This window comes from Echinops telfairi, unplaced genomic scaffold (genome assembly GCF_000313985.2).
Source record: "Echinops telfairi isolate 266 unplaced genomic scaffold, ASM31398v2 ScPeMD7_7457;HRSCAF=8495, whole genome shotgun sequence".
NCBI classification, from domain to species: Eukaryota; Metazoa; Chordata; class Mammalia; order Afrosoricida; family Tenrecidae; genus Echinops; species Echinops telfairi.
The window spans coordinates 10,209,139-10,233,575 of record NW_022111357.1 but is presented as its reverse complement, the minus strand read 5'-3'; the positions used below and the strand labels follow the sequence as shown (position 1 = coordinate 10,233,575).

At 50.8% G+C, this 24,437-nt stretch overlaps 1 protein-coding gene across 1 annotated transcript in view; it reads left to right on the top strand.

Annotated features, from left to right (window-relative positions):
- CUNH1orf94 (chromosome unknown C1orf94 homolog) overlaps positions 1-24,014 on the top strand; it is a 49,171-nt gene extending 25,157 nt beyond the window's left edge. The window contains exons 3-7 of the mRNA XM_004704985.2: positions 2,914-3,174; positions 4,158-4,327; positions 14,051-14,128; positions 17,988-18,184; positions 23,932-24,014. Coding sequence (XP_004705042.1) covers positions 2,914-3,174; positions 4,158-4,327; positions 14,051-14,128; positions 17,988-18,184; positions 23,932-24,007 — 782 coding nt within the window. The 3' untranslated portion in view covers positions 24,008-24,014. The remainder of the gene's footprint in view (positions 1-2,913; positions 3,175-4,157; positions 4,328-14,050; positions 14,129-17,987; positions 18,185-23,931) is intronic.
- The last annotated feature ends 423 nt before the right edge of the window (positions 24,015-24,437 follow it).

The following is a 24,437-nucleotide window of genomic DNA, read 5'->3' as shown; positions in this document are numbered from 1 at the left end:
GGAGAAGAAGAAGAAGAAGAAGAAGCATCCCTTGGGGATCTGTGGCTAGCCCACACCACCCCCCTCCCCAAGCAGCCTTTCAGAGGGCTGGTTCTGGGCTGTGAGCCCTTATCAACGTAGAAAATGGTCCCTCCCGTGATTGAGAACTGTTCATCCTTTCCATTGCCCCGGCGCATCTCCTCCCTCCCAGGACTCTGTGTTCTGTGCCTGTGTGACTGCTCTGGTGCACGGCAGCCTGATGGCGCAGGCATGTGCTTACAGTCCACAGTCAGCAGGAAGGCAGGTCACCCCCAGGCCACCCAAACGAAAGTCACCAGCCGGCTGTGACCATGAGATCTGGTGACACTGTCAGCAGTTCTAACTCAGATGAGGCTATCTGTGCCCCTAAAGATCTGCACCCCGAGAAGCCTCTGACTCTGAGGGCTTTGGGTGAGTGTGGATGACTCACTGAGAGATGCCTGCATCGGCGAGGGTCCGAATCCATCCCCCAAGAAAAATAGGAACCAACTTTACCTGAGAGAACATTCTGGGACGGCGTCGGAAAGCCAAGGGATTCGAGCAGCGGGTCTCAACCTGTGGGTCGCACTTGACCCCTTTGGGAGTCAAACAACCGACCGTTTCACAGGGGTCGCCCGATTCATCCCAGTAGCAAAATGACAGTGATGAAGTAGCAACAAAAATCATTTTATGGTTGCGGTGGGGGTGGGGTCACCACCACATGAGGAACTGTATGAAAGGGTCCCGGCATTAGGAAGATTGAGAACCATTGGATTAGAGCTTGGGACAGGGAACTAGATTCTGGGTTCTGATCAAGCCAGGGGGCTCATTGGGGATGATGAGCTGTGTGGGCGTAAGAGGGCTGAGGCCTGCCCGGAGGGAGGGGACTTCCTTCTGTGCCTTTCTTCACGAAGGTGTTGTCTTGTCCCTCCGTCTCTTTGGGCTGCTGGGTTTGAGGCAGTCTTGTCCTCCCTCCTGTGTGTGTGGGCCACATGTGTCATGTGTGGGCCACGTGTGTCAAAGGCAACTCTGCAAGTGTGAGCGTACTGGGAACTCGCTGGGTGAGTGATGCCTGCATGTTTGCCTGCTTGTACAGGCACCTCTCCTGTGTGTACTTGTGTGCATGTGTGTCTGTGCAGACTTGGACAGCGGGTGCGTTGTGAACGAGCGAGCAGGCACTGTCGGTGTGTAGGAGAGAATCTCTGCAGGTGTGTGGGTCTTTGGGGAGATGGCTATTATTAGTGAGTATTTGTTATTTCAGTGCATTGGCTGGGGGCTAAACGCGGCAACCAGAGAAACTCTTGGATGAGACTCTAGGGACACATCTTGCTAAAAATGGCATTTCTCCTCAACTAGCTCAGGTGAGAGCAGCTCTCCCTTGGCTGGCACGGTACCAGGCATGGAGGTCCCACCCAAACTAGGCCTCAAGGCTGTGGGGCCAGGGTGGGGCCAAGAGCTGCCGGGCTCAGCAAATAACCCCCTCCCAAACCGGGAATACCAGGGCACAGGTCCCTGGTGCGCAACCCTGTTCCGGGCAAAGATCCGTGGAGGCTTCACGAACTTCTAGGCTGGGCAAGGAGTGAAAGGAACTGGAGTGTGGGCGGGCAAAGCAATGCCTTAAAAATAGCTATATCTACACACACACACACACACACATATGCATATATATCTCTCCATATATATGCACTTTTATGGGATATGTATATTAAAGTAAAATTAAATGTGTGACTTTATGGGGCTATATCCACATATGGATACATACATACACACATATGAATATGTATATATAGCCATATATATATATATATACATACACTAATACACTTAATTTTGTCTTAAGAAAGAGTCCCATCCTTCACAAGAGAAACAGCTGTGTGGCGCCCACAGCTGCGGAGGACCCCCGCTGGCCCAGATAGCGTCCTCATGCTAGGGACGTGCTTGGGGTCTTTGGAGAGAGGTACCACCCCTGGCTTGGGCACCATCCTGTGACTCGACACATCTCTCCCGTGCTGCCATGCCTTTTCCCTAAGCATGCAGTTACCCCACTCGATGCGTCTCCCCCCACCTGCATGCCAGGCCTTACTGAACCCCACTTCCTCCTGGGAGTCCTCTGGCCCTCTAAGACAGCAGTGGTCTTAGCCGGCTTCTCCTCTCACTGCATCCCTCTGTCACCTCACGATCCCCATCGGTTGTGTCCCAGAGCTATTTCTAGTCTGTCTCTCTCTCCCTCTTGTTGCGAACCCCTGCAGACAAGAGTCTGACGGACTCACCTCAGCGTCCCCAGGCCTCAGGTCAGGGATGGGCCTCAGAGAGTGAGCTCTGGCTGAATTGCCCATAAACAACGAGATAGAGTAGAGCCCAGGAAAAAAGGTCCAGCAGCGTGGCTCCGACCATGTGTGTCCCTCCCACTAACTCACAGGCCCCCTGAAGGCAAGGACTGCGTCCAAGTCATCCTTGTATTGCCAGCATCCGGCACAGGGCTTGTTACTAGGGAATGGATGGGCGGTTGGAAGGAAGGGAGGAAGGAAAAGTGGGGGTGAGGAAAGGGGACCGAAAAGAAAGGAGAGAAGGAAGCCAGGGAGGTAGGAATGAGGTTTGGATGGAAGAAAATAATGATGGAGGGAAGGGTGTACGGGTGGCTGTGAAGGAGACCAGACAGGGGTGGCGGGTGGCTGGACCACTGAGTGGATGGATGGATGAAAGGGGAAGCTCAGAGGAAACAATGGTCAGGGCAGCCTTCAGGGAGGAGACTGAGGTTGCATTTGCCTGGGAGGATGGAGGGGAAACAGCCCCCCAGGGTGACCTGAGCCCGAGGTGTGTGCTATGAAGGGCCCATCACTTAGGTCACTAGAAGGTGCTCCTCACAGTCAGCCCTTGACCTTCCTAGGACCCTGACTCGGTTTCCTCCTGCTCTAGAATGGAACCCTGGCGCCAAGGAGCCGAGCAGGGCTCGAGAGAGCCTCTGCCTCGGTCAGTGGCCCCTGAGCCGGAAGGACAGCTGTGGCGAGAAGGGTTGCAGTGACCCAGCAGGGACCGTGTCCGTGGTTCTGGCCGCCAAGAAGGCTGCAAGGCCAGCCGAGAAGAACTTGCTCTATGAGCTCCTCGGGGCCACCAAGCACCCCAGCGGGCAGCTGAGGCTTCGCAGCAAAGTGGAGGTGGACGGACTGGAGCTGAAACGTAAGGCGGCCCTCCCCAGGGGGTGTCAGCAGCGGGAGGGAGCCTGGGACCCCTCGGGGCCCCAAGGGCACCTCCGACAGCAAACGGAGTCGGCTCTCCAACCTGCAAAGTGGGGAGCTGCCTTTCTCTCTGCGGTTCTTCTTGGGACTATGATGCGAGCTTCCATGGGTCACCTGGGCATGATGAATGGCCCGTGTTGAATACAGTCCCGACCCAGCATGCATCCTATGCTGTCACGTGGCCAAGGAGGGTCCACGGCTTTAGGTTATTGTGCACCCATTAGGGTTATTTGGTTCCTTGCTTTCTCCCCCATGGGCTTCTTTGACGGGCCGTCAAACCTCCTTTCTCCCGGAAAGATGCTGATACGGGGGAAACTGAGGACCCTGCGGCTCTGGCCACAGGCGCCTGGCCAGACTCCAGGATTCATATCCTGAAACTATTCAACAAAACCGCATTCTTTCAGATAAATTTGGCCTCATGCCAAGCTGAGTTATATAATACTTAAAAAGATCATTAAACAAATTATTCCCATATAAATACAACAACCCGTGCAAGGTTCGCAGCAGTGCCAAGTCTGTGTCCTTAGGGGGCCTGCTTTAATAATTTGATAAGAATGGATTCCAGGGGCCTAGCAACTGTTTGCAGAAAACTGGATTTTTCTCAAGCACTTGAAAGAATTTGGCTTGGTAAGCAGAGGCAATCGCTTCCTAGCAATATGGTTTATTGCATTCCCTTGCTAAGCTGCCGCCTTCCTTAAAGGATGATGGGGGAAAAAGAAGCTCCAAGCCAGAGCACGTTGGGAGTTTCACCCCTTCCAAACTTGCACTACGGGAACTCATCCTCCTTCCCTGTGGCTGGAAATGCATCCGAACCTTGCAGAACTCTCGTGGAGCCTAAGGAACCTGACCTCCTCCAGAGAACAATACTCCTTGGCGATGCCCCCGTTGGGCACTGGAACACTTCTTCTCTCCTCTGACTTGCAGTGCACCGGTCTGTGACAGCGGCAGAGAAGAACAAGTACACAGGCAACATTTTCACCCCACGCTTTGCCACCGCCTTGACCTCCGCGACCCTGAACCAGCCACTCTGGCTGAACCTGAACTACCCTCCTCCACCGGTGTTCACAAACCACTCCGCCTTCCCACAGTATCAGGTGAGCGTGTGGGCGCTGGGCCTGGCTCCTCCTGGGGCCACCCACTCGGGGGTCTGACCATAGAGGAGGGGTGCTTGCAGGAAACCCAGTTCATCCTAAGTCTTCTGCTATCTCTTGATCTCCATCCCTCCATTCCAGAGGTCTCACGGGCACTATGGTAAGCACCTGCTGAGTGCTTTTCTTCCAGCGGCCACGGTACACTAATCATTTGGTGTGCACACGCATGTGTGCGCGTGCCTGCGAGAATGCAGGCACACACATATGCACTTTATGCATCGATACATATCTATTTCTGTATCCAGCTCACTCTGGACTGTATCCCAGCGCTGCTTTTCAAATTTTGCTTGGCTCTGTGCTTCCCGTACAATTTCTCATCGGATTAATGGGTAGGATGATGGGATGCTCCTCATTTCCCACCTACCTCCTGTAATTTCCTTTGAAGTGAGATGACCATGCCTCCTACGTGACTTGTGCCTGTCTCTGTGTAAAGGCTCTCTTTCAGCACAACTGTGAAAACATCCCCACTCACTCCCAAGGGGCTTAGTTTGGTGGTTAAATTCTATGGGCACCTTATTGTAACAACGTTTCTTCTTTTTAAAAATCATTTTAATGGGGGCTCACACAAATCTTTTTTGTATTCATTTCATTGGGGGCTTGTACAACTCTTATCCCAATCAATACATACATTCATCGTGTGTCAAGCACATTTGTACATATGTTGCCTCATTTTTGCCCTTCCCTCCCCGTTTCCCCCTCCCTCACGAACCCTTGATAATTTATAAGTTATTATAATTTTTCATTTCTTACACTGATTGATGTCTCCCTTCACCCACTTTTCTGTTGTCCATCCCCCTGAAAGGGGGTTATAGGTAGATCATTGGAATCAGTTCCCGCTTTCTCCCCCCACCTTCCCCTTCCCCTCCTTGTATGGCTACTCTCAATATTGGTCCTGAGAACTTTATCTGTCCTGTATTCCAGCTCTTATCTGTACCCATGTACGTGCTATGGTCTAGCCAGATTTGTAAGGTAGAATTGGGGTTATGATTGTAGGGGGATGGGGGGAGGAAGCATTAAGAAGCTAGAGGAAAATTGTGTTTCATCAGTGCTATACTGTACCCTGACTGGCTCGTCTCCTCCCTGAGCCCTTCTGTAAGGGGATGTCTAATTGCCTATAGCTGGGCTTTGGGTCACCAATCTGTACTCCCCCCACCTCATTCACAGTTATAGGATTTTTTTGTTCTGGGTCTTTGATGCCTGATACCTGAACCTCATGATCACACAGGCTGGTGTGCTTCTTCCATGTGGACTTTGTTGCTTCTCAATTGGATGACCGCTTGTTTGTCGTCAAGCCTTTAAGACCCCAGATGCTATATCTTTTGATACCTAGGCACCATCAGCTTCCTTCACATTTGTTTATGCACCTACTTTGTCTTCAGCGATCGTGTCGGGAAGATGAGCATCATAGAATGCCAGTTTAACAAAACAAAGTGTTCTCGCATTGAGGGAGTACTTGAGTGGAGGCCCCATGTCCATCTGCTTCCTTAATATTAAACCTATACATATATGCACATAGATCTATTTCCCCATCATTGTATAAAAATATATTTACATATGTACATGCCTGTATTTAGACCTCTTTAAGTGCTCTTTGCCTCCTAGTTCTTTCCTCTATTTCCTTTTACTTTCCTCTTGTCTCACTATCATGTTCAGTCTTCATTTGAGTTTCAGTAATTCCTCTTGGTTACATTGCCCTTGATCAAGCCCTACCAGGCCTCCTACACCCACCTCACCATCAATTTTAGATGATTCGTTGTTCCCTTGTCCCTGGGTTTGTTAATACCCAATTCCTTTCCCCAACCTCCCCTTCTCCATGTGACCCCGGAGCCATCGGTACTGTTGCTTTCTCCTCCGGATTGTTTATCTCACCTATCTTATCTAGATAGACCTGCAGAGACAGTAATATGCACAAAAACAAGACAAAGCAAAACAAAACAACATAAGAAAACAATACAACCACAAAAAATGTTTTTTTTGGTAGTTATTGCTTTTTTTTGTCGTTGTTGTAACGATTTTTCTATAAAATGTGTTACACAAATTGCATTTATCATGCTGGGAAATACTTACCATCTTCCATTTTCAAATTTTCATCATCCTCCACAGAAGCTCAGTGCCTCCTACGCAATTATTTTCTCTCTTAATCCCTGCCATCCTCGGTAACCCTTGGTAAACTTTGGTCTTTACATGCATTTCCCTCTTCCAGATAGTTTAATATAAGTGGATCATATACTATCTATCCTTTGCGACGGTCTTATTTGTCTCAGTAGGTTTTCAAAGTTCATCCACGGCACAGCACGCACTTCATTTCTCTCGATTAGCGGAGGAGTAGTCCACTCTACATAGGTCCCACGTTCTGTGAAGCTATTCATCTATTGATGAACATTTAGATTGGTTTTCACCTTTCACCCCCTGTGAAGAGTGCTGCCATGAACAGCACACAGACAGACCACCCGACGGAAAGAATGGGCAAAGGACTTGAATAGACATTGTACCAAAGAAGAAACATAGCCAACAAACCCATGACAAGATGCTCATTAGTCATTAGGGAAATAGAAAGCGAGCTCCAGTAAGACACTACAACACCCGCCTGAAGGTCTATGTGGCTAAAAACAAAGACCAGGAAGCAACAGGTGTTGGCGAGGGTGCTGGTCAAACTAGAAAATGCCACCATGACTGTGGAAAACACTGCCCGGTCCTGAACCATCCTCACAATGGTGGTTTCTGCAATTCATCGTTGCAGCCCCTGTGCCAACCCATCTCATCAAGAGCCTAGCATCTGACAAGCAATTCCACTTGTAGGTGTATATCCAAAGGACCTGACATCAGAGACTCAAATAGATACATGAACACCAATGACCATTGCAGCACAATATACACATACAAATTCAAGTACATACACATCTTCGATCGGACATTACATTGTATGGCCTTAGTCTGGATGTGAAATTATGGGGCCCTAAACCGCATTGGAGCACCCTTAGCTTGCCCCAGCTAAGGTGACTTGGCATACATTCTTGGTGTTGGAATTATAGCTAAAAGGAAAGTGTGCCCAGACACAAAGGGATGAGGAGACATTTGTAATGGAGTTGGAAATTTTACTCAGGGAACTTATTTATGCAGGGAAAATGTAGTTTCTTTATTTTGTCTATTTAACTTAATATCCCTCCAGAGCTGCTGCCCACCAGGTAGTAGGAGGGAGAAATCAAATAACTGTCCACTCTAGTTTAAACCTTTGTCCAATTCAATAACTTAAATAGTCCCTTCTGGTACTGCTCAGGAAAACTGCTTGGTCTCTAAGCTTTCTCAGTCTTCAGACCCCTTACCTGGATTCTCTCCAGATCGACATGTCGGTGTGTGGGGAAGAGACAGGAACCCAAACAAACTGGGATGTCCAGTTTCTTGGGGATCCCTTTGCCTCAAGCTTGTCAGGCAAAGCTGGAGAAAGGAACTAGAGATCTATGCCCAACACTCAGTCTGTCCTGCCTCTGTGCCTCTTCTTCTTCCCTGACCCCTTAGGTCATGCTATGGTTAATTTCAGGTGGCAGCCTGGATAATCAGTTGTTCCTCATTATTTGGCCAAACACTGGTCTACTTGTGGTCATGGAGTATTTCCATGTGATTAGATTAGTTAGCCTTGGAGAGAGGGGATTGCTTTCCAAAATGCAACGTGGTATGATGCAGCCAGTCAATCAGTCAGTCAGTTGAGGCCGTACCAGTGTAGAGAGAATGTTAAACCCAGTCGCTTCTCAATGATAAAAAGACAAGAACAGCTTCAGAAAGACACCCTTGGGGAAGATAGATGGCATGGCAGGATAGCCTGTAAGTCAAGTAACGCTGGGGAACCAAGGAATGTCAGGAGCTATCAGCAAAGAGGGTTCTGGCCTAGACCCTGATTTGAACCTTTAGCTTCCAGTCTCCATTAGTAAATGTGATATCCGAGAAGCTGGATTCTATGAAGAGTGTAGCATCAGACTTGGAGGACGGCTTCTTAACAGCTTGTGATACACAGAGGACACAACCTTACTTGCTGCAAGTGAGGAGGACTTGAAGCACTTGCTGATGCAGATCAAGGATTGCAACTCAATGTCAAGAAGACCCAAGTCTTTACAACTGGACCAATGGGTAGCATCATAATACACGAGGAAAAGCTTGAAGCTGTCAAGGAGTTTGTTTTGGTTGGCTGCGCAATCATTGTTCATGAAAGCAGCAGTCAAAAGACAGCAGTCAAAAGACACACTGCACTGGGAAGAATCTGCTGCACAAGGTTTCTTTGGAATGTTGAAAAGCAAGAATGTTACTGTGAAGACTAAGGTGCACCTGAGCCAAGCCGTAGTCTTTTCCATTGTGTCATCTGCATGTGCAAGTTGGACACAGACCAAAGAAGAATCAATGCATTTGAATTAAGAATATTGAAAGAACCATGGACTGCTAGCAGGACAAACAAAGCTGTCTTGGGAGAGGGACAACCAGAATGCTCCTTAAAGGAAAAGACGACGAGACTTCGTCTCTTGTACTTGGGACATGTTGTCAGAAGAGACCATGCCCTGGAGAAGGGCCTCGTGCTTGGTCAAGTCGAGGGGCAGTGACAAAGAGGAGAGCCCTTAATGAGAGGGACTGACACAGTGGCCACACTAATGGGCTCAAGCACAGGAACAATTGTGAAATGGCGAAGGATCGTGCAGAATTTTGTTCTTTGTACATAAGGTTGCTATGGGTCGGAATGAACTCCATGGCACTTAATAGCATCTATGTGACAGCATCTTTAGGTAACTAAGACAGATCATTTTCTCCCCTACAACTGATGGCGAATCTTTTTCTCTCAGCGGTCCTAAATATAATCCATGTAAAGACTCTCTCTGCTGGTCCATCAGACTTAGTTCCTGAATCTTCAGCTGGAACTCCACGGAATGTCTTAACACCGATCTTTCTCTCTCTCTCTCTCTCAGAGGTTTGCTAGCAGGCCGTTTTGTTTTTTAAGCTTTTGATTGTGAACTGGGTGAAGGTTTACAGAGAGAGTTCTATGTTCTGATTCATGGCAGTCCCACTTGGACCTCACTTCCTGTGCTCTCTCCTTCCACTCCTCCTCTTCTCTGAGGGCTCTGAACTTTGTCCTTGGGTGAGTGCCGCACTTTGGATCACGAACAGTTGATTATTCTAATACAGACCGTTCCATACCTAAAGGGTAAGGTTGGATGCCCAACCAGCCTCCCTCTGACCGGGAAGCCTGGCCTCACTTACGATCTCAAGTCTTTTTTCTTTGTTTGTCCACCCTCGCTCCCCCGGGACAGAAAGTCTCCTGTCCCATCATGGAGGTGAGGGGATAATGAAGCCTATGCAAGGCACTGTAATGCGTGACAGCGCAGCGGTTTCCCACGTGCAGCGCATTCCGCTTACATAGGTCTTTGGGGGAAGTGCTTGGTTCACGGGCTTCCTGTGTCCCTGACTCCTTCCCCATGATTCTTCTACCTGTGCATTTTTGTGCCTGCTTATTCTCTGCCCATTCAACCACTCACTGATTTATTCATTCTTTATGTACTCACGTATTGAAACAATTTTTGGAAAGTCTACTTAGAGGCCAAGCACGGTGCTCTGGGGGGCTGGCAGGGGGACTGGGCAGCTCAGAGTTTGATCCCAGGGAGGAGTGAACCACAGACCAACAGCAGGCACACTGGACACCTCTGTGTCGGTTTCCTCCAGCTGCTGAAAGGAAACTAGCAGAAAGGTCCTGCCTCATAAATTCTGGAGGCTAGAAGTTCAAGTCAGGGTAGTAGAAGGACTGTCTGCTCCCGAGCACTCTGAGACAGAAATTGTTCCATGCTACTGGTGGCTCCCCCGCATCCTGGTGTCCTGTGGCTAGCAGTCACATCTATCTTCCTCCTCAAATGACTGTCTTTCTGTCTCTGCCTCTCTTCCCTTCTATAAGGACACCACTCAGATTGAATTAGATCCCACCCTACTCCAACACAACCTAAGGTTAAGGTAAGTGGTCATAAGAAAGCCAAATCCACTGCCACTGAGTTGATTCTGATTCATTCATAGTGACCCTACAGGACAGGGTCGAACTGCCCCGGTAGGTTTCTTGGACTGTGAATCTTTGGGGACAAAGAAAGCCTCATGTACTGGTTTCAAATGGCTGATTCTGGGGTTAGCAGCCTAGTGCCTAACCCACTCTGCCACCAGGGGTCCTCAACAGGTTCTATCTTCAAAGATCCTATTTCCAAACAAGGTCAAATCTCGCCCAGACGTTCACATATCTTTGGGGGAGGACACAATTCAGGCCATACACCCTCCACCGCGGAAAGAGAAACACTCATATATGTTTATATGGTATAAACCAAGTCACTCTAAAATGCACTCCCAGAGCTCACCAGGCAAAGCAAATTTGCAATGGTTTGCTTTATAAAGAGGAAATAATGTCTCTTTGTCATGTTAATTTCTTCTGGCTTGACTTCTTGTAGTGGCTTAGAATTGGACTTAGCATTTTCTGAGCATGAAGGTGCCCTCTGTTTACTATGCACATCATAAGGCCTGACTCCCAGGTGCCCTGGCTATAGGCAGAGCAGTCCAGGGCTGACAGGACCTCTGGGCCCTCTAGTGCAGTTTAGGCACCGAATGAGCCTGTGGAAGTCTGCTGTGAAAGCAGTTGATCCTCCCAGGGAGCAGTGAGGGACCCTCGACTTACTTTCTGCAACTTCTCATGGCCTTAGGCTACTGCCAAGCTCCGAGAGAGCTGGTCAAGGGAGAAGGCGGGTTTTGGAATTTGTTGACCAACCGGGGTTTAAAAGAATCCGGCTGCTTTCCAGCTGTGTGGCCTTGGGGAAGTTGGTTAAGTTCTCTGAGGCTGGGTTTCCTCATTTCTACCACGTTACCCTTAGTTGCCCTGACTCAGCTAGGACTCTTGGCCATCCTATGTGCCCCATGCCCAATGGGACAACGCATCACCCAGGCCTTTGCCATTGTCATGGCTGTTGGTGTGCTGTGTATTTTTGTTACGTTCACTGTGCATCTGAATGCCTTCCACGGTAGGGGGATCCTCTCCCAGCACTATAGCAGGCACTTTTCTGGTGTGATCATAGGGTTTTGATTGGCTAAGTTTCAAAATACCATCGCCAAGACTTCTTCTGAGTCTGTCTTCATCTGGAAGCTTACTTGAAGCCTGTCTACCCTTAGTGACCTTGCTGGTATTTAAAACACTAGTGTCAAGATGTCCAGTATCACAGCATCATCTCAGTCCCCACCATAGTACAAACGGACAGATAGGTGGTGGATCTGCACAAGTGGCTATTAATGATGAGAGTAGTGGCGGCCGTTTCCATCTGACCCTGTTATGGGGATTAGATGAGTCACTATGAGAAGGGACTCTGTCAACGCTCAACTATGGTGCAGATGCCAGCGTTTATGCTCCTCCTGTCACCAGGGTCCTGGGCAGTGTTGCCCGCGACTCCACAGATCTGGAGGCCGAGGACCCAGAGAAGGGGTAGCCATCTTCCTTGCTTAGGAATAAAGATGAGTCCCCAGATGGGATTTACCCCAAGGGAATCTCTGCCGAGATGTGGAAGGCAAAGCCCCCGGGTTGCTTGGCATCGAGAAACTGTTCCCAGTGAGGGAAGGAGGGTGTGTGGGAAGAGGCCTCGCTGTGAGCAAAGCATTGATGTTTATTTACTCTTACTGATGCTTTTACAGAATTGCAGTTCTAACGGCAGAAATGCTCTGAAAGTCGTGCAGACAGTGTTGCTCATACTGATGACTGTGACGATGCCCTTCTTTGGGAAGTCTGTCCCCAGAACGAGCTGGCAGGGGTGGGTGGGTAGCTTTTTTGTCTCTCACAGGCTCAAGAGGAATGGTCAGGGGGTGGTTGAGGGAGACTGCCATTCTTTGGGGAGGAGATCTGAATGTAGAAAGCAGAGTTAGGTGCCCCTGGAGGGTAGGAGGGAGACCACCGGAGGGATAAGGTGGAGGAGCTCAGGTTGGCACTCTGTGGAGTGGCCCCGGAGCTTGACCAGAGGGCCAAGCAGGCAAGGCAGCCCTATCTGCCTGGCTACAATGTCCAGTTCCAAGCTAAGGCTGCTGGCCATTGGCAGTGAATGAGTGGGTTTGCCCTGTATGTAGCAGGCCTGGGAGGAGGGCGCAGGTGTCCTGAGCAAGAGTTGGTAGGAGTTAAGGTTGGGTGGGCAGAGTCAAGCGCATGGGGGTAGAGGGTCTCATGCTCAGGATTGAGATGCTGGTGAGTCTTTATGAGCCTGGAGACATCTGGGTAGGGCCCCTGTCAGTGATTCTAGAGCCTTCTACCTACCGGGGCCCCAGGGGCTGTGAAGGAGACTTTGGGTGGTGCAACTGGTTAACTGTGTGACTACTAGCCCAAAGGTTGGTAGTTTGAATCTACTCAGAAGTGCCTCACAGGAAAGGCCTGCCAGTCTACTTCTGAAAGGACACGACCATTGAAAACCCTGTGGAGCACACAGTGCCACCCTGGCACACATGAGATCTTCCCGGTCAGAATCTCCGGGGCCCTTGTTTTACGTTTGACCCTGCTTGATGCCAGTCACTGTCCAAGCACAGGGTGGCGGCACAGGGTGTCTCAGGACGTGGACTCCCAGGGAGGGAACCGTGGGCTGAGGGCATGCTGGGCTTTGAGCACAACATGGGGGTAGAGACAGAAGTCTAAGATGGACCCTCCTTGCAGTGGCATAACTGAAGTCTGACTCAATGGTGTGTGTGTGTGTGTGTGTGTGTGTGTGTGTGTGTGTGTGTGTGTTTGTACGCTCACTCACTCGCACACCACATGTGTGTGTGCACAAGAGCATCCTAAGGCCGCCTGGGACAAAGTTGTGACTAGAATCTGGCTGAGCTGCCAGATGGCCTCTTCAAGTGAGGGGGCACTGAGAGATGATAAAAATGCCAGGCATTATCACGTCCTTACTGGTTTTTTTTCCCCGATGTTTTTTTTTATGTAACTATTATAAGCTCTTTTGATGTATTAACTCATCTGTTCTCACGCCAACCCTCCCACAGGGCACAGACACAGGTGTACGTATGTATGAACACACAGCAGAAGAAACCCACACTAATACACCTGGGCACACAGAAATGTACAGCTGCATAGATGCAGATGTCAGTACAGACAGAGTTACATAAGTAAATGTAGGTGCAGGCGCACGCACACACACACACACACACAAGGAGAGATGGAGACCAACAGCGACAGGGAGACTTTCCTGGCCCTCAGGAGTCTTAGGGCAGGAATGGATTTGGGGAGAGGTGTGAAGGTGGCCACAATGATAACTTGGCTGCCTTCAGCCCACATACTTTATAGATAAGGAAAAAGAGGCCCAGAAAGGTGAAGCGACTTGTCCAAGCTAACACAGCCAGTGAGGGGTTGCCCTGAGGTTCAAGAAACATATCGGGCTCCTGAAGCTTCTGAAATCTTAACCACTCATCCAAAAAGCCCCTGCTGAAGAGGAGCTTACTGGGTGGCCTAAGTTGTGTTCCCTTTGGCTTGATTCCAGCCAGTCTTGAATGACTGTGGGACTGGGCAGCAGTGGGGTGAACCAGATCGGCCATGCCTAATGATCTGGGGATGGGCATTGGAAGCTGAGCTGGGGAGCAATGGCCGTGCGGCTGGCACGCTGCTGTCCCCGACACTGAGCCCCTCCCTCCTCTCCCCAGGGCTTGTACCCACAAAGAGCCATGAGGATGCCCTACCAGCAAACCCTGCACCCCCAACTGGGCTGCTACTCCCGACAGGTGAGTGATGACCTGCTCACCCTAGTCTTAGCACCACGAAGGCCTTTCCCATCCATGGACTCAGCTAGTCCCCACCACAGGGTCCAGTAGAAACGGCTGCTGCTCTGGTAGTCATCTTTGTCCAGTCTGTTACTAGCCACACGTGCTGCTGGGCCTTTAGCGCAGGAGTACGGACACACATACCTTCACGCGTGTGAAGACAAGGGGCCGCATGGTCACGAGAGAATCACAGGCCACGTGGGCCGAGCCTGGACTGCGTGCCGAGAGCACCTGCAAGGGCTTTGCCTGTGTTGACTAGTGCAACCTGCTCGTCCCCCAGATCGACAGTCCGTTACTGCTGTGAGGTACTGTCACGTCAGCCCCAACTTCCGGCAGCCCTGTGGAGCACAGAACCGAGCACGGCCCGGGCCTGGGGGTTTTTTTGAGCCCCTTGTTGCAGCTGCTGCGTCAGTCCATCCCCATGCCAGTCGTCCTCGTTTGCACTGGCCCTCTGCTTTCCCAAAGACGGGCCTCCCGATTACATGTCCCCAGTGCGTGAGAGACAGAGTCTTGCCATCTTCCCTTCTAGGGATCCCCTGGCTGTCCTTCCAGCAAGATAGGGCCGCTTGTCCTTTGAACAGTCTTGGTTCTTTCCATCGTCTTTGCCAGCACCATAGATGGTGATGCACATTTCTCCTTTGGTCTTCCTTGTGCAGCATCCAACTTTCATATGCATTTGGGACCGTGGGTACAACCGCAGCATGAGTGTATCTCACTTACTGCGGGGTCACCCTTTCTCAAAATCGTTTATGGAACCGAAATACAACTCGAACTGCCGTCCTGCATTTTACTTGGCTACATCTGATGGCCCTCCTCTCACCGAGGAGAGGCAGGCAAGCATCAGCTGGCCCTTGGCACACTGGCAGGATCCGGGTATGACCTCGGGCATCAGGGTCCGTGCTCCCCCTCGCCAGGCTGCGCTCCCGTCATACTCACGGCCCGGGAGTAGAATTCTCACCTTCCAGGGGGGAGACCTGGGTCCCATTCCCAGCCAAGGTACCTCCTGCTCAGCCACCACCCAGCTGCCAGTGTGGCTAAGATGTTGACCAGGGTTCAGTAGCGCTTCCCGATGACAAAGGGCTAGGAGGACAGGCCTAGTTATCGACTTCTGAGAAGCAGCGAGTGAAAGCCCTCTGGATCCATCATGAGGCTGACGCTGGGCTGAGCAGCGCTCCGTTCCGTTGTGCCACCGTGGGGCTGCCAGGAGCCAAAGGCCGAGGGGCTGCAGCTCCCAGCCACCGTTACAGTAAAAGACAGCCAGCAACAGAGCCGCAGAACCAACAAGACAACACCCCGGGCACACAGATGCAAGGAAACATACCGCTGCACACACACGATCTAGGTGCACACATGCACAGCAAGCAGGCCATTCAGAAACACTGGGTTTCTTGGGGCAGTGATAAGGGAGCTCAGAATGGGGGGTAGAGGCCACCAAAGGCCAACCTTCTACCTCCGTGGATTGGTCTGCACTTGGATGGACACACATACCCTCACCTCCCCGAAAACTCTGCCTCATCCCTCTCCTCAGAGAGCCTCACCCTGCCTCCGCACCTTGACCTGAAAGGTTAGAATGCTAGAATGCTCATGTTGGCCCCAAGAGCAGGGAGGCGGCCCAGAAGGGTAAGTGGCCTTGTCCCCTGGGCCAGGACTGCCTTGCAGCTGCAGAGCCCTTTGTGGCCTGAGATGAAGTGACCATGAGAAATCGATCGCCTGGCTCAAGGAAGCTCAGCTGACACCATGAGCAGTGATGCCGTGATCCGTCCGTCTGGCCCCAGAGAGGATGCGCTCGGACAATAACTGTGTGTGTGTGCATGCACCATATAAGAATATAAACAGCACGATAAGAACATGGTGAAACAAAACAAACAAGCTTAGAAGCAATCACTGATAATGGTGCCTTAGGTATCCTTCCCGTGAAATCTATTTATAGAACCCGTTTTGTACAAACGGTGGCATTCTGGGCTCGCTGTTCCGGGCTTTGCTTTTGTCAGTGACAAGTATATCTTGGAGATGGTTCCAGAACAGTCGACAAAGCTCCGGTTTATGCATTTTATCAGTTACACGGAGTTAGGGCTGCATCTTGGAAGAAAGCTTATGTAAGCTCTGGGCCCCACATCCTGTCTTACATGTCAGTTTCCTCCCAAGTCCGCACCCTGCCCTCCAGTGCAAAGTCCAGGGGTCATTCCTGCGAGCACAATCTGCCTGCCATGCTGACCCGCAGGGGTCTGTCCCGGGAGGACCTTCCTGGGTCTCCTTGTGAGCCCTTGGTGGGTCCAAACCTTAGCTCGTTATCTTGGGGGTGGGGTGACATTCTCAGCAGACCCTGTATCTCCATTAGGCGAAAGGCAGAGAGAACTCCGGGGCACACAGCCCAGAGGTGCTGCTCCCAGAGTCTGGGCTCACACCATGGGTATTCCAGCCATAGCTCGGATGCTCAAAAACCTTAATAAGCGCGTCACTTGACCTCCCAGAACCTCGGTTGCCTCATATGCAGCAGGGGGAAAATAATAGTCCTACAGCCCAGGGTTGTTTGGGGGTTTAAGTGAAAGAATCCATTGCAAAGACCTGACCCACCCTGGGCATCCCATAAATGCTAGCTTTCGTTCTTTTTCAGTAGACAAGAGGGTACGAGAGGGTTGTCAGAATGCTGCTCCCCAAGCAGCGTGGACCTCAGACTCTTGCTATTCAAGTGGGGATCCAGAAACTTCTCCACTTCTTCACTTCACTTTCACGCCTTCACTCGGCTCAGGAGGAGGATGCCAGCTCCTTCTGAGGAAGGGATTTCTGGTGCTTGGAGCTACCAATAGTGGAATACAATCCTCACAGTGTAGTGAGATCCCCATCAATTTAGGTGCTAAGCAGCTTCTTAGTGATCTGTTCCTCCTTTGTTTCCTCCCTCCTCCCTCCCTCCTTTTGCTCTGTTCCTATCTTGCATGCATTCATTAAACATGCATGTATTGAACTGCTACCATGTGCCAGAGACTACTCAGGGACTGGGAAAGATCCGAAAATCAGACAGATGCGGTCACTACCTTGGGGCAGGATGGTTGGAGTCACAATTCTTGGTGGACATTTGAGCCAGGCCACCTCAGAAGCCCCACAGCGATCCTGTACTCCTCTAGGGTTGGAACTGAATTTCACTTCACTTCGGGGCGTTTGCCCCTTCTCCTAGAGCCACCTTGTGTAATGCAGAAGCCACCAGCTGTGTGTGGCTATTTAAATTTGTATTAAAGCCCCATCCATGAAAATCTAGTAAAACTAACAAAGTCAGTTCCTCAAGTGCACTTGCCACATTTTGTGTGCCCCAGGGCCACCCGTGGCTAATGGCTGTTGCATCGAGCAGCACAGATACAGACAGGGGTCCTATCAAGGAGTCTCACTAGCTAGCACAGTCTTGGACTTGGGGGTCTAGTGAGATCATGAGGTGGAAGCCTGTGCTCCCTACTTATTGGAGATGAACAAGGAGAGTGGGAGGGTGATGACTGAAAAGCGAAAACTAACAAAATGTGTTTGCTATTTGTTTGATGTGAGTTTTTCATATCAGCTCCTTCAATTCCCACACAACCTTGACAGCGTTTGCCCATTTTTTGGATGAGGAAACGGAGACGCACAACATTTAAGTAAATCACTAGACTCATAGGCAGAAGTTGACTCCGGTGCTGTTCCCATGCAATCATGCTGCCTTCTCTGTACCCCTCCCTGGCTGAGCACAGGGGCTGAGGGCTTGAGGTGGGGCAGAGGTCAGGCCTGGGAATGGTTATGTTCAGAAGCAGGGAGATCTACTGGAGTTAGCCCTTCCCTCCCTCCCTCTGACTTCCAGGTGGCACCGTACAACCCCCAGCAGTTTGGACAGCAGATTTTCCGATCATCCTACACCCCCTTGCTGAGCTACATCCCCTTTGTCCAGCCCAACTATCCATATCCTCAGAGGACTCCACCGAAGCTCTCCACCAACCCCCGAGACCCTTCTCCCATGGCAGGAGATGGACGGCAGTACCTCTTTCCCCAGGCCTACGGGTAAGTCCTCAGCCGACTCTAGCAGCCCAGCCCATACCCAGAAAGCTGCTGGACAGGGGGCGGGAGTGTGGTGGGCTTCATGGGTGCTTTCTTGGTATGCATGCTTTGTGGCTGGGGGTGGTGGTGCTGGTGGTGGGGGAAGCCTTGTGCCTGTGAATCCTGGGAGGGGCCTTGTACAGAGGTGAGTAGGATAAAGGTCCTTGGTGGACTCCCCTTGGTATGTCCAGTCCAGGCTGGGCTTTCCAATTGGACTGCAGAAATGCAACCATTGTGGAATAGCCACGCTGCGCCAGAGGAAGGGCAGTCGTGGAGCAGGCTGTTTTGCCTTTACCCATTTGCTTAGTGTCCAACAGGTCTTGGCCAGGTAATCTTCTTACCGCTGTCCTCCCATCCAGTGCACCGAGAGTCCCTGGCCAGGGTAATCTCCTGAACACCCCATTGACTTGATGACAGGCCCTGCAGAAGGGCCTTCAACGGCTTATCAGCGCTGCTCATGCCTTCCCACGGAAGACCCCCAAACAGCAGAGAAGACGGGGTCACAGTCTCCAGGGGGGGTCTGAGACACAGCCTCAAACCCCCAGCAGGAGCATGAATACACCAACATCTTCAGTAATGACTCTCTGTACCAGAGCCACCAACAGCTGTCATCTCTACCCGCCCAGTCTCCAACTCATAACTCCAAGAGGAAGTGCTGTGCCCTCCCCTGGGATTGGAGTCTCCCAGGCACACCATGGAGAGTGTGCACCCCGCTGGGGAGGGGCTCGTTTATAGGATCAGGGCCAGCACTCCCACCCTGACCTTTGTCCTCTCCCCTCCCACTTCCCATCCCAGACCTTTACTGCAAGGTCCACTGATTTCTCCCACCCCTCGTCCTTCTAGTCAGCACTCCTCACCCAATGTCTCATTAAAGGGGATATAGGCTAGCAAGAAGTTTCTATAATCAGGTATGTTTGGGGAAAGCTGTGGGGATGAAAGATGAATAGATTTCTGAACTGTGGAAATTCTCTGATCATTTAATTTCCTAGGGTGTATTGAGAATCTTCAAGAGGATGGTTGATAGTGGTATTTGAACATGAACCTCACAACTTCCTTTTGTCTCTCTTTTTCCTTTCTCCCTTCCTTGACCCTGAAAAAAGGAGAAAAGACAAGATGGGAACAGGGTGGTTGCCATAGAATTGCCAACGACTGCTGGCTACCAGGCCTGGGGACCCAGAGTGGATTGACTGGACGGAGGAGACCTGGGAGACAAGAAAAGGAGTTGTGTCTAGGGGTGACGTTCAGGGTCTGTGTGAGCGAGAGGGTTATACGACGAGAGACGCAGCAGTGCAAACCCACCTGCTCTGCTGGAGAAAGCCGAGGCTGCCTGCTCCCGGAAAGACCGAACGTCTTGGAAATCCAAAGGCACAGACCTAGTCTGGCCTGTAGGGGTCGCTATGAGTTGTAGTCAGGCCGATGGCAGCGGGGGAGTGCTTGTAAGCGTTGCACTGCTAAGGGCAAGCGTGGCGCTTCAAATCCACCAGCCCTTCCTTGGGAGAAAGACAAGGCTGCTTACTCCTGTAAGGAGATACAACGTCAGAAACCCCGTATCAGGTCACACTGAGTCAGAAACAACTCGATTACAGTGGAGCTTGTTTTCTTTGGGTTTATTTATGAGCATCTATTCATATGGGGTTACGATGAGTCAGAATTGACTTCTTGGTGGGGGGCTAGGTTTGGGGTTCATACATGCTTACCCCCTCCCTAAAGGCCAGAGAGTCAGTGAGACCGCAGAGACAAGCTGCCTGCCGCCCTGCAATCTTCCCCTGTGCCTCCTGTCACTTACGAAAAGGGAGATGCAGATTAGGGGTAGAGGGCTGGGACCTGGCCTCTGTGGGCGACTGCAGGGAGGACAAGGCGAGGAAGAAGAAGCACAGCGTGTGACGTGCAGGAGAGGCTGGGGAGAGCGGAAATGGGGTCGCACGGAGGACGGAGAGCCTGGTCTGCCGGGTGGAGTGGTGGCCTGAGAGGCTGGGAAGACAAGGAAAGCGAAGTCAGTACCAGGGGACACGGAGTGCAGGCGCATGTCTCCAAAGAGAGCATCCATTAAAGACCCATCGACGAGCCCCTTTCGTATGGCTGACACTCCTGTGGGCAGGGGAGACACTAGGGTGAGTGGACAGATGAAGGCTGTCCTTCCTCCAAGGAGCCTGCATTCTAGAGGCAAGAGAGACAATAAGGAGATAAACGAAGGAAGGAACGCTGAAGGAAAATGGAGTGGGCTAAGAGAATTAAGAAATGGATTTTAAACCCAGCTCAGAGTGAAACGAGTGACTGAATGAGCCATGGACACGTCTAGGCCGAAGGAATAGAAAGTGTAAAGACCCCGAGACGGAGACACGCCGCTGCAGCCCGGAGTGTGATGTTGAAATCCGAGAGGGAGCCAGGACTGGCCTCTACTGGCCCTGGCGTGCCTGGCAAGGAGTTTCCCTTTTATTTGGGATTCCCGGGAAACTGTTAAGCCTTTAAACTGGTGAGGGCATCCTCGGGTTCTCGACGTTCTAAAGGTCCTTGTGGCCAACATGTGAAGAAGGAGCTACGGGGAGAAGAGTTGATGTGATGCTGTGGATGGAGCAGGTTGTAGTTAGTTGCTGTTGGGTTGCCTCTGCTTCCTGAGTGACCTTCTGTACAACAGGAAGCCATGTCGCACGCACGGTCCTCCACCAGCTTGATGATTTTTGATATGCTTGTATCCATGGTTACAGCCACTGTATTCTGAGTACCATCCAACCTCCCAGATCAGAAACATTCTGTGTAACCCACAGGGTTTTCATTAGCCAATGGGCCTTTTCCCCTAGTCTGTCTTAGCCCGGAAGGTCTGCTGACACCTGCCACTCCGGGCGGGTGACCCTGCCTGTATTTGAAATACTAATGCATAGCTCCCAGCACCAGAGCAGTGCTCAAGCCACCATAGTATGATAACCTGACAAATAGGAATTCTCCTCAGAAAAAGACTACCTTGGCCAAAGCGGGAAGGGTGGACTCTAGGGGTAAGAGCTGGACATAGGGGAGCAAATTAGGATGCTTTTAGAGGTGCCCACGCAAGAGCTAGTGGTTTATTGAGGAGGAGTCACGTGACAAGATCTGAGATGCTTTTAGGACTTGGTGCTGGAGTGAAAATGGGCTGAGGAAAAGAAAGGGGAGAGCGTAGTCCCTGGAGCAACTGGGTGGCTGGCGGTGCCCCACATGCTAGGATTAGGGTGACTGGAGCCAGAAGCTGCGTCATGCGAGTTCTCAGTTGTGGACAGGTGTGAAATGCTTGATAGCTAGAGGGGCATCCAATTCTGGGGCTCAAGGGCGAGGCTGGGCTGATCATACACTATGAGCTCTATTAGCATATAGATGATATTGAAAACCATGGCCTGGGGTGGTTTGAGATTGCCCAGGGAGTGAGTGTATATAGAGCAGAGGTCCCAGGACTGAGACCTGGGGCTTCCAATATCTAGAGGTTGAGTGTAGGATATGGAGAAGTCAGCACAAGAGCTCAGGAGCATCTAGTGAGATGGGAGAAGAAAGCATAGGGGCCAGTCATCCAAATGATTGCAGGAAGGAGGGGTGAAGGAAGAGGGGTGAAGGAGGGAAGTGTAACAGTGGGGCAGGGAAGCCTGGGCACTGTAGGGTGCAGTGTAGGGAGCACTGAGCACAGCGGTGTGTTGGAGGGAGGGCCGGTGATGCAGAATGGCTGCTTCAGAAGGAGAGGACCCACGGCCCTCAATGGAGACTTAGGCCTGGAAGACAAGGCTAGTCGGCTCTTCTCTGGGTTAGGAGAAAATGAAGTGCCATCAAGAGGCTAAACTCTATCAAGTGGGAGAGGAAGGAGCAGGCGGCCTTTGTGATCTCAGGGAAGGAAGAGAAGAGCTCTCTCTTTCCTCTGCCAAGGCGATTTGCAGATATTTCTCAATACTGGCTAACCACATGATTTATTTTTCTGCGCAGTAATAATGTGGAGAATGCAAAGAAGCATTGATAATTATCACACTGCAAGTGCCAGCGCAGGGTCTCTCCCGGGCGATTGGGAGGTCTGGCTGCCATACTTAAGGAGCAACTCAAATTTCTCCTCCCCACCCCCAACCTCCAAATAACTTCTTGACTATTTCAGTCCACAGGACTTCCCCTCTTCCTGGGCCTTTAAGTGAATCTCTCAACGTGGAGGGCCTAGATATTTGGGGTGTGGCCATCAAATGTGAAGGGCATCCCGAGTAATTTATTAAAACCAGCAGCATGGGTTCTGGCCTTTGTTTTACACATCAGAGTAGGGTGCAGGGGACCCCTATAATAACATCACTCTCAATCATTTAGGTTCCAATATGAGTTTTGAAAGAAAGGTAAAGAGGCAGAGTTAGTTGACATCTACCTCCTGTCCCTTGTCCACCAACTGAAAGATTGGAGGTCCGAGTCATCCAAGGGCCCCGAGGTAGAAAGGCCTGGTGATCTGCTTCCACAGAAACCAGTCTTTGAAAAGCCCTAGGAAGCTCTGTTCTACTCTGACACACATGGTGCGGCCAGGGGTCTAAGTCAGCTTCATGGCAACTCGTTTGCTTTCACCTGGTGCCAAGTCCTGGCCTAGATCCCTGCATAACTGCCTTGGGAATGGTCCACGCAGAGTTTTTACCCTCATGGAACTTATTTTAATGAGAAGGGTGTCTGACAGCAAACAAATCCTAGCTTGTCTGGGGAAGTGCATAGCAAGAGATAGACGCTCTTGACAGCTAAGACAGCTAAGGTTTGCGTCCATTGATTTTGGTTTGTCCCCACTCTACCCCTCTCCCCACCCCTCCCCCCGCCTCCCCCTCTTCCTCCAACACTGCCTCCTTTTTTCAGTTCATGGGAGGATGCTATAAATGTGAATATCTTGGGTAATAGGCATCTGCCGAGCTGAAAAGTGATCGAGAATCCCTGGATTAGACTAAATCTAGGCATTTTCTCTGCTGCAATTTGGACCGAGCTGTGTTCCCATCCCTCCAAGTACCCCAGCAGATGGTTGAAGAAATTGCAGTGGGAACTCGGAAAGGAAAGCAACCGAGTCCAGGGAAGGCTTCCCAGAAGAGCTGGCCTTTGAACTCTTTTTGAAGTGTGATTAGGAGGGTGTCAGGGAGAAAAAGTAGAACGGTGTGCACTTCTCTCTGCTCTTAGTAGCACTTCCTTCCCTGAAGGTGCAGCAGAGACCCAGGTGTCTCAGTGAGGCCTCGCTTCTTGGACCAGCACTGACATGAAGTGCCTGAGTTAGCTCGGCGCTGATAAGGAAAGAGGGGGCCCTCGGCTTCTCTAGATTCCAAGGCCAATGCTGGTGCCTGACCCTAGTTCTCCGGTGTTGTGGAATCTCCGTGGAACACACCTGGTCCCCTATAGCATTTCCAGAGAGCACAGCCACTCAGTAAAGGTGCTCAGACCCAGGGGAACCCCCTTCCCTGTCATCCTGATCATGGAAAGAGTGTAGCCCCCCACGCCAAAGCATGAGCCTCACAGATCCCTGGATGTTCCCCCACTGAACTAAGTGGCCGATAAAGCTCTTTATTATCTTCTGCTTATATTGCTTTGATATTTTATTTTCCCAGAGCCATTGCCCTTTCATTATGCCAAAGCACTCTGCCTCCAAACCTGTCATGATCGTCATACTCTTTGACAATCTCAAAAATTCACGTAGAGTTTTAGGTAATATCACTGACAGCATCAGGGGTTTCATGAGAGCTCTCCTACTCCCTCTCTTTCAGGTTCAGCTCAACGTCTGGGGGCCCACTCATGAACAGCCCCTATTTTTCCTCCTGTGGGAATGGCATCAAATTTTAGATTTCCTCTTCTTCTCCCTCCTTAGCCCTGACTCAAGGGCTAGGGGCTCTGGAATTCTGGATTCTGCAACAGCTTGGTATGAAGTTTGGAAAGCCAAGGTTCCAACCAGGTCACCGACAGAAAACAGCAAGACCAGACTCATCTATTGACCAACACACACACCACCACACCACCACCACCACCACCACCACCACCACCACCACCAACCACACATACACACCCTTCATCTGCATGCTCATTTGTTCCACTACATCCATACCTGTATTTAGCTAACACGAGTGATTTTTGTTTCTGTTGTTGTTGGTAAAATAGAAGTAAGACATTTAATTTTAGAACGTTTGTATTTTATGATAAAAGTATGAGCTATTGAAATGTGGCTTGTTTGTGTATTTTATGTTCTGCATGGTCTTCACTGCCCGTTCTTCCCACT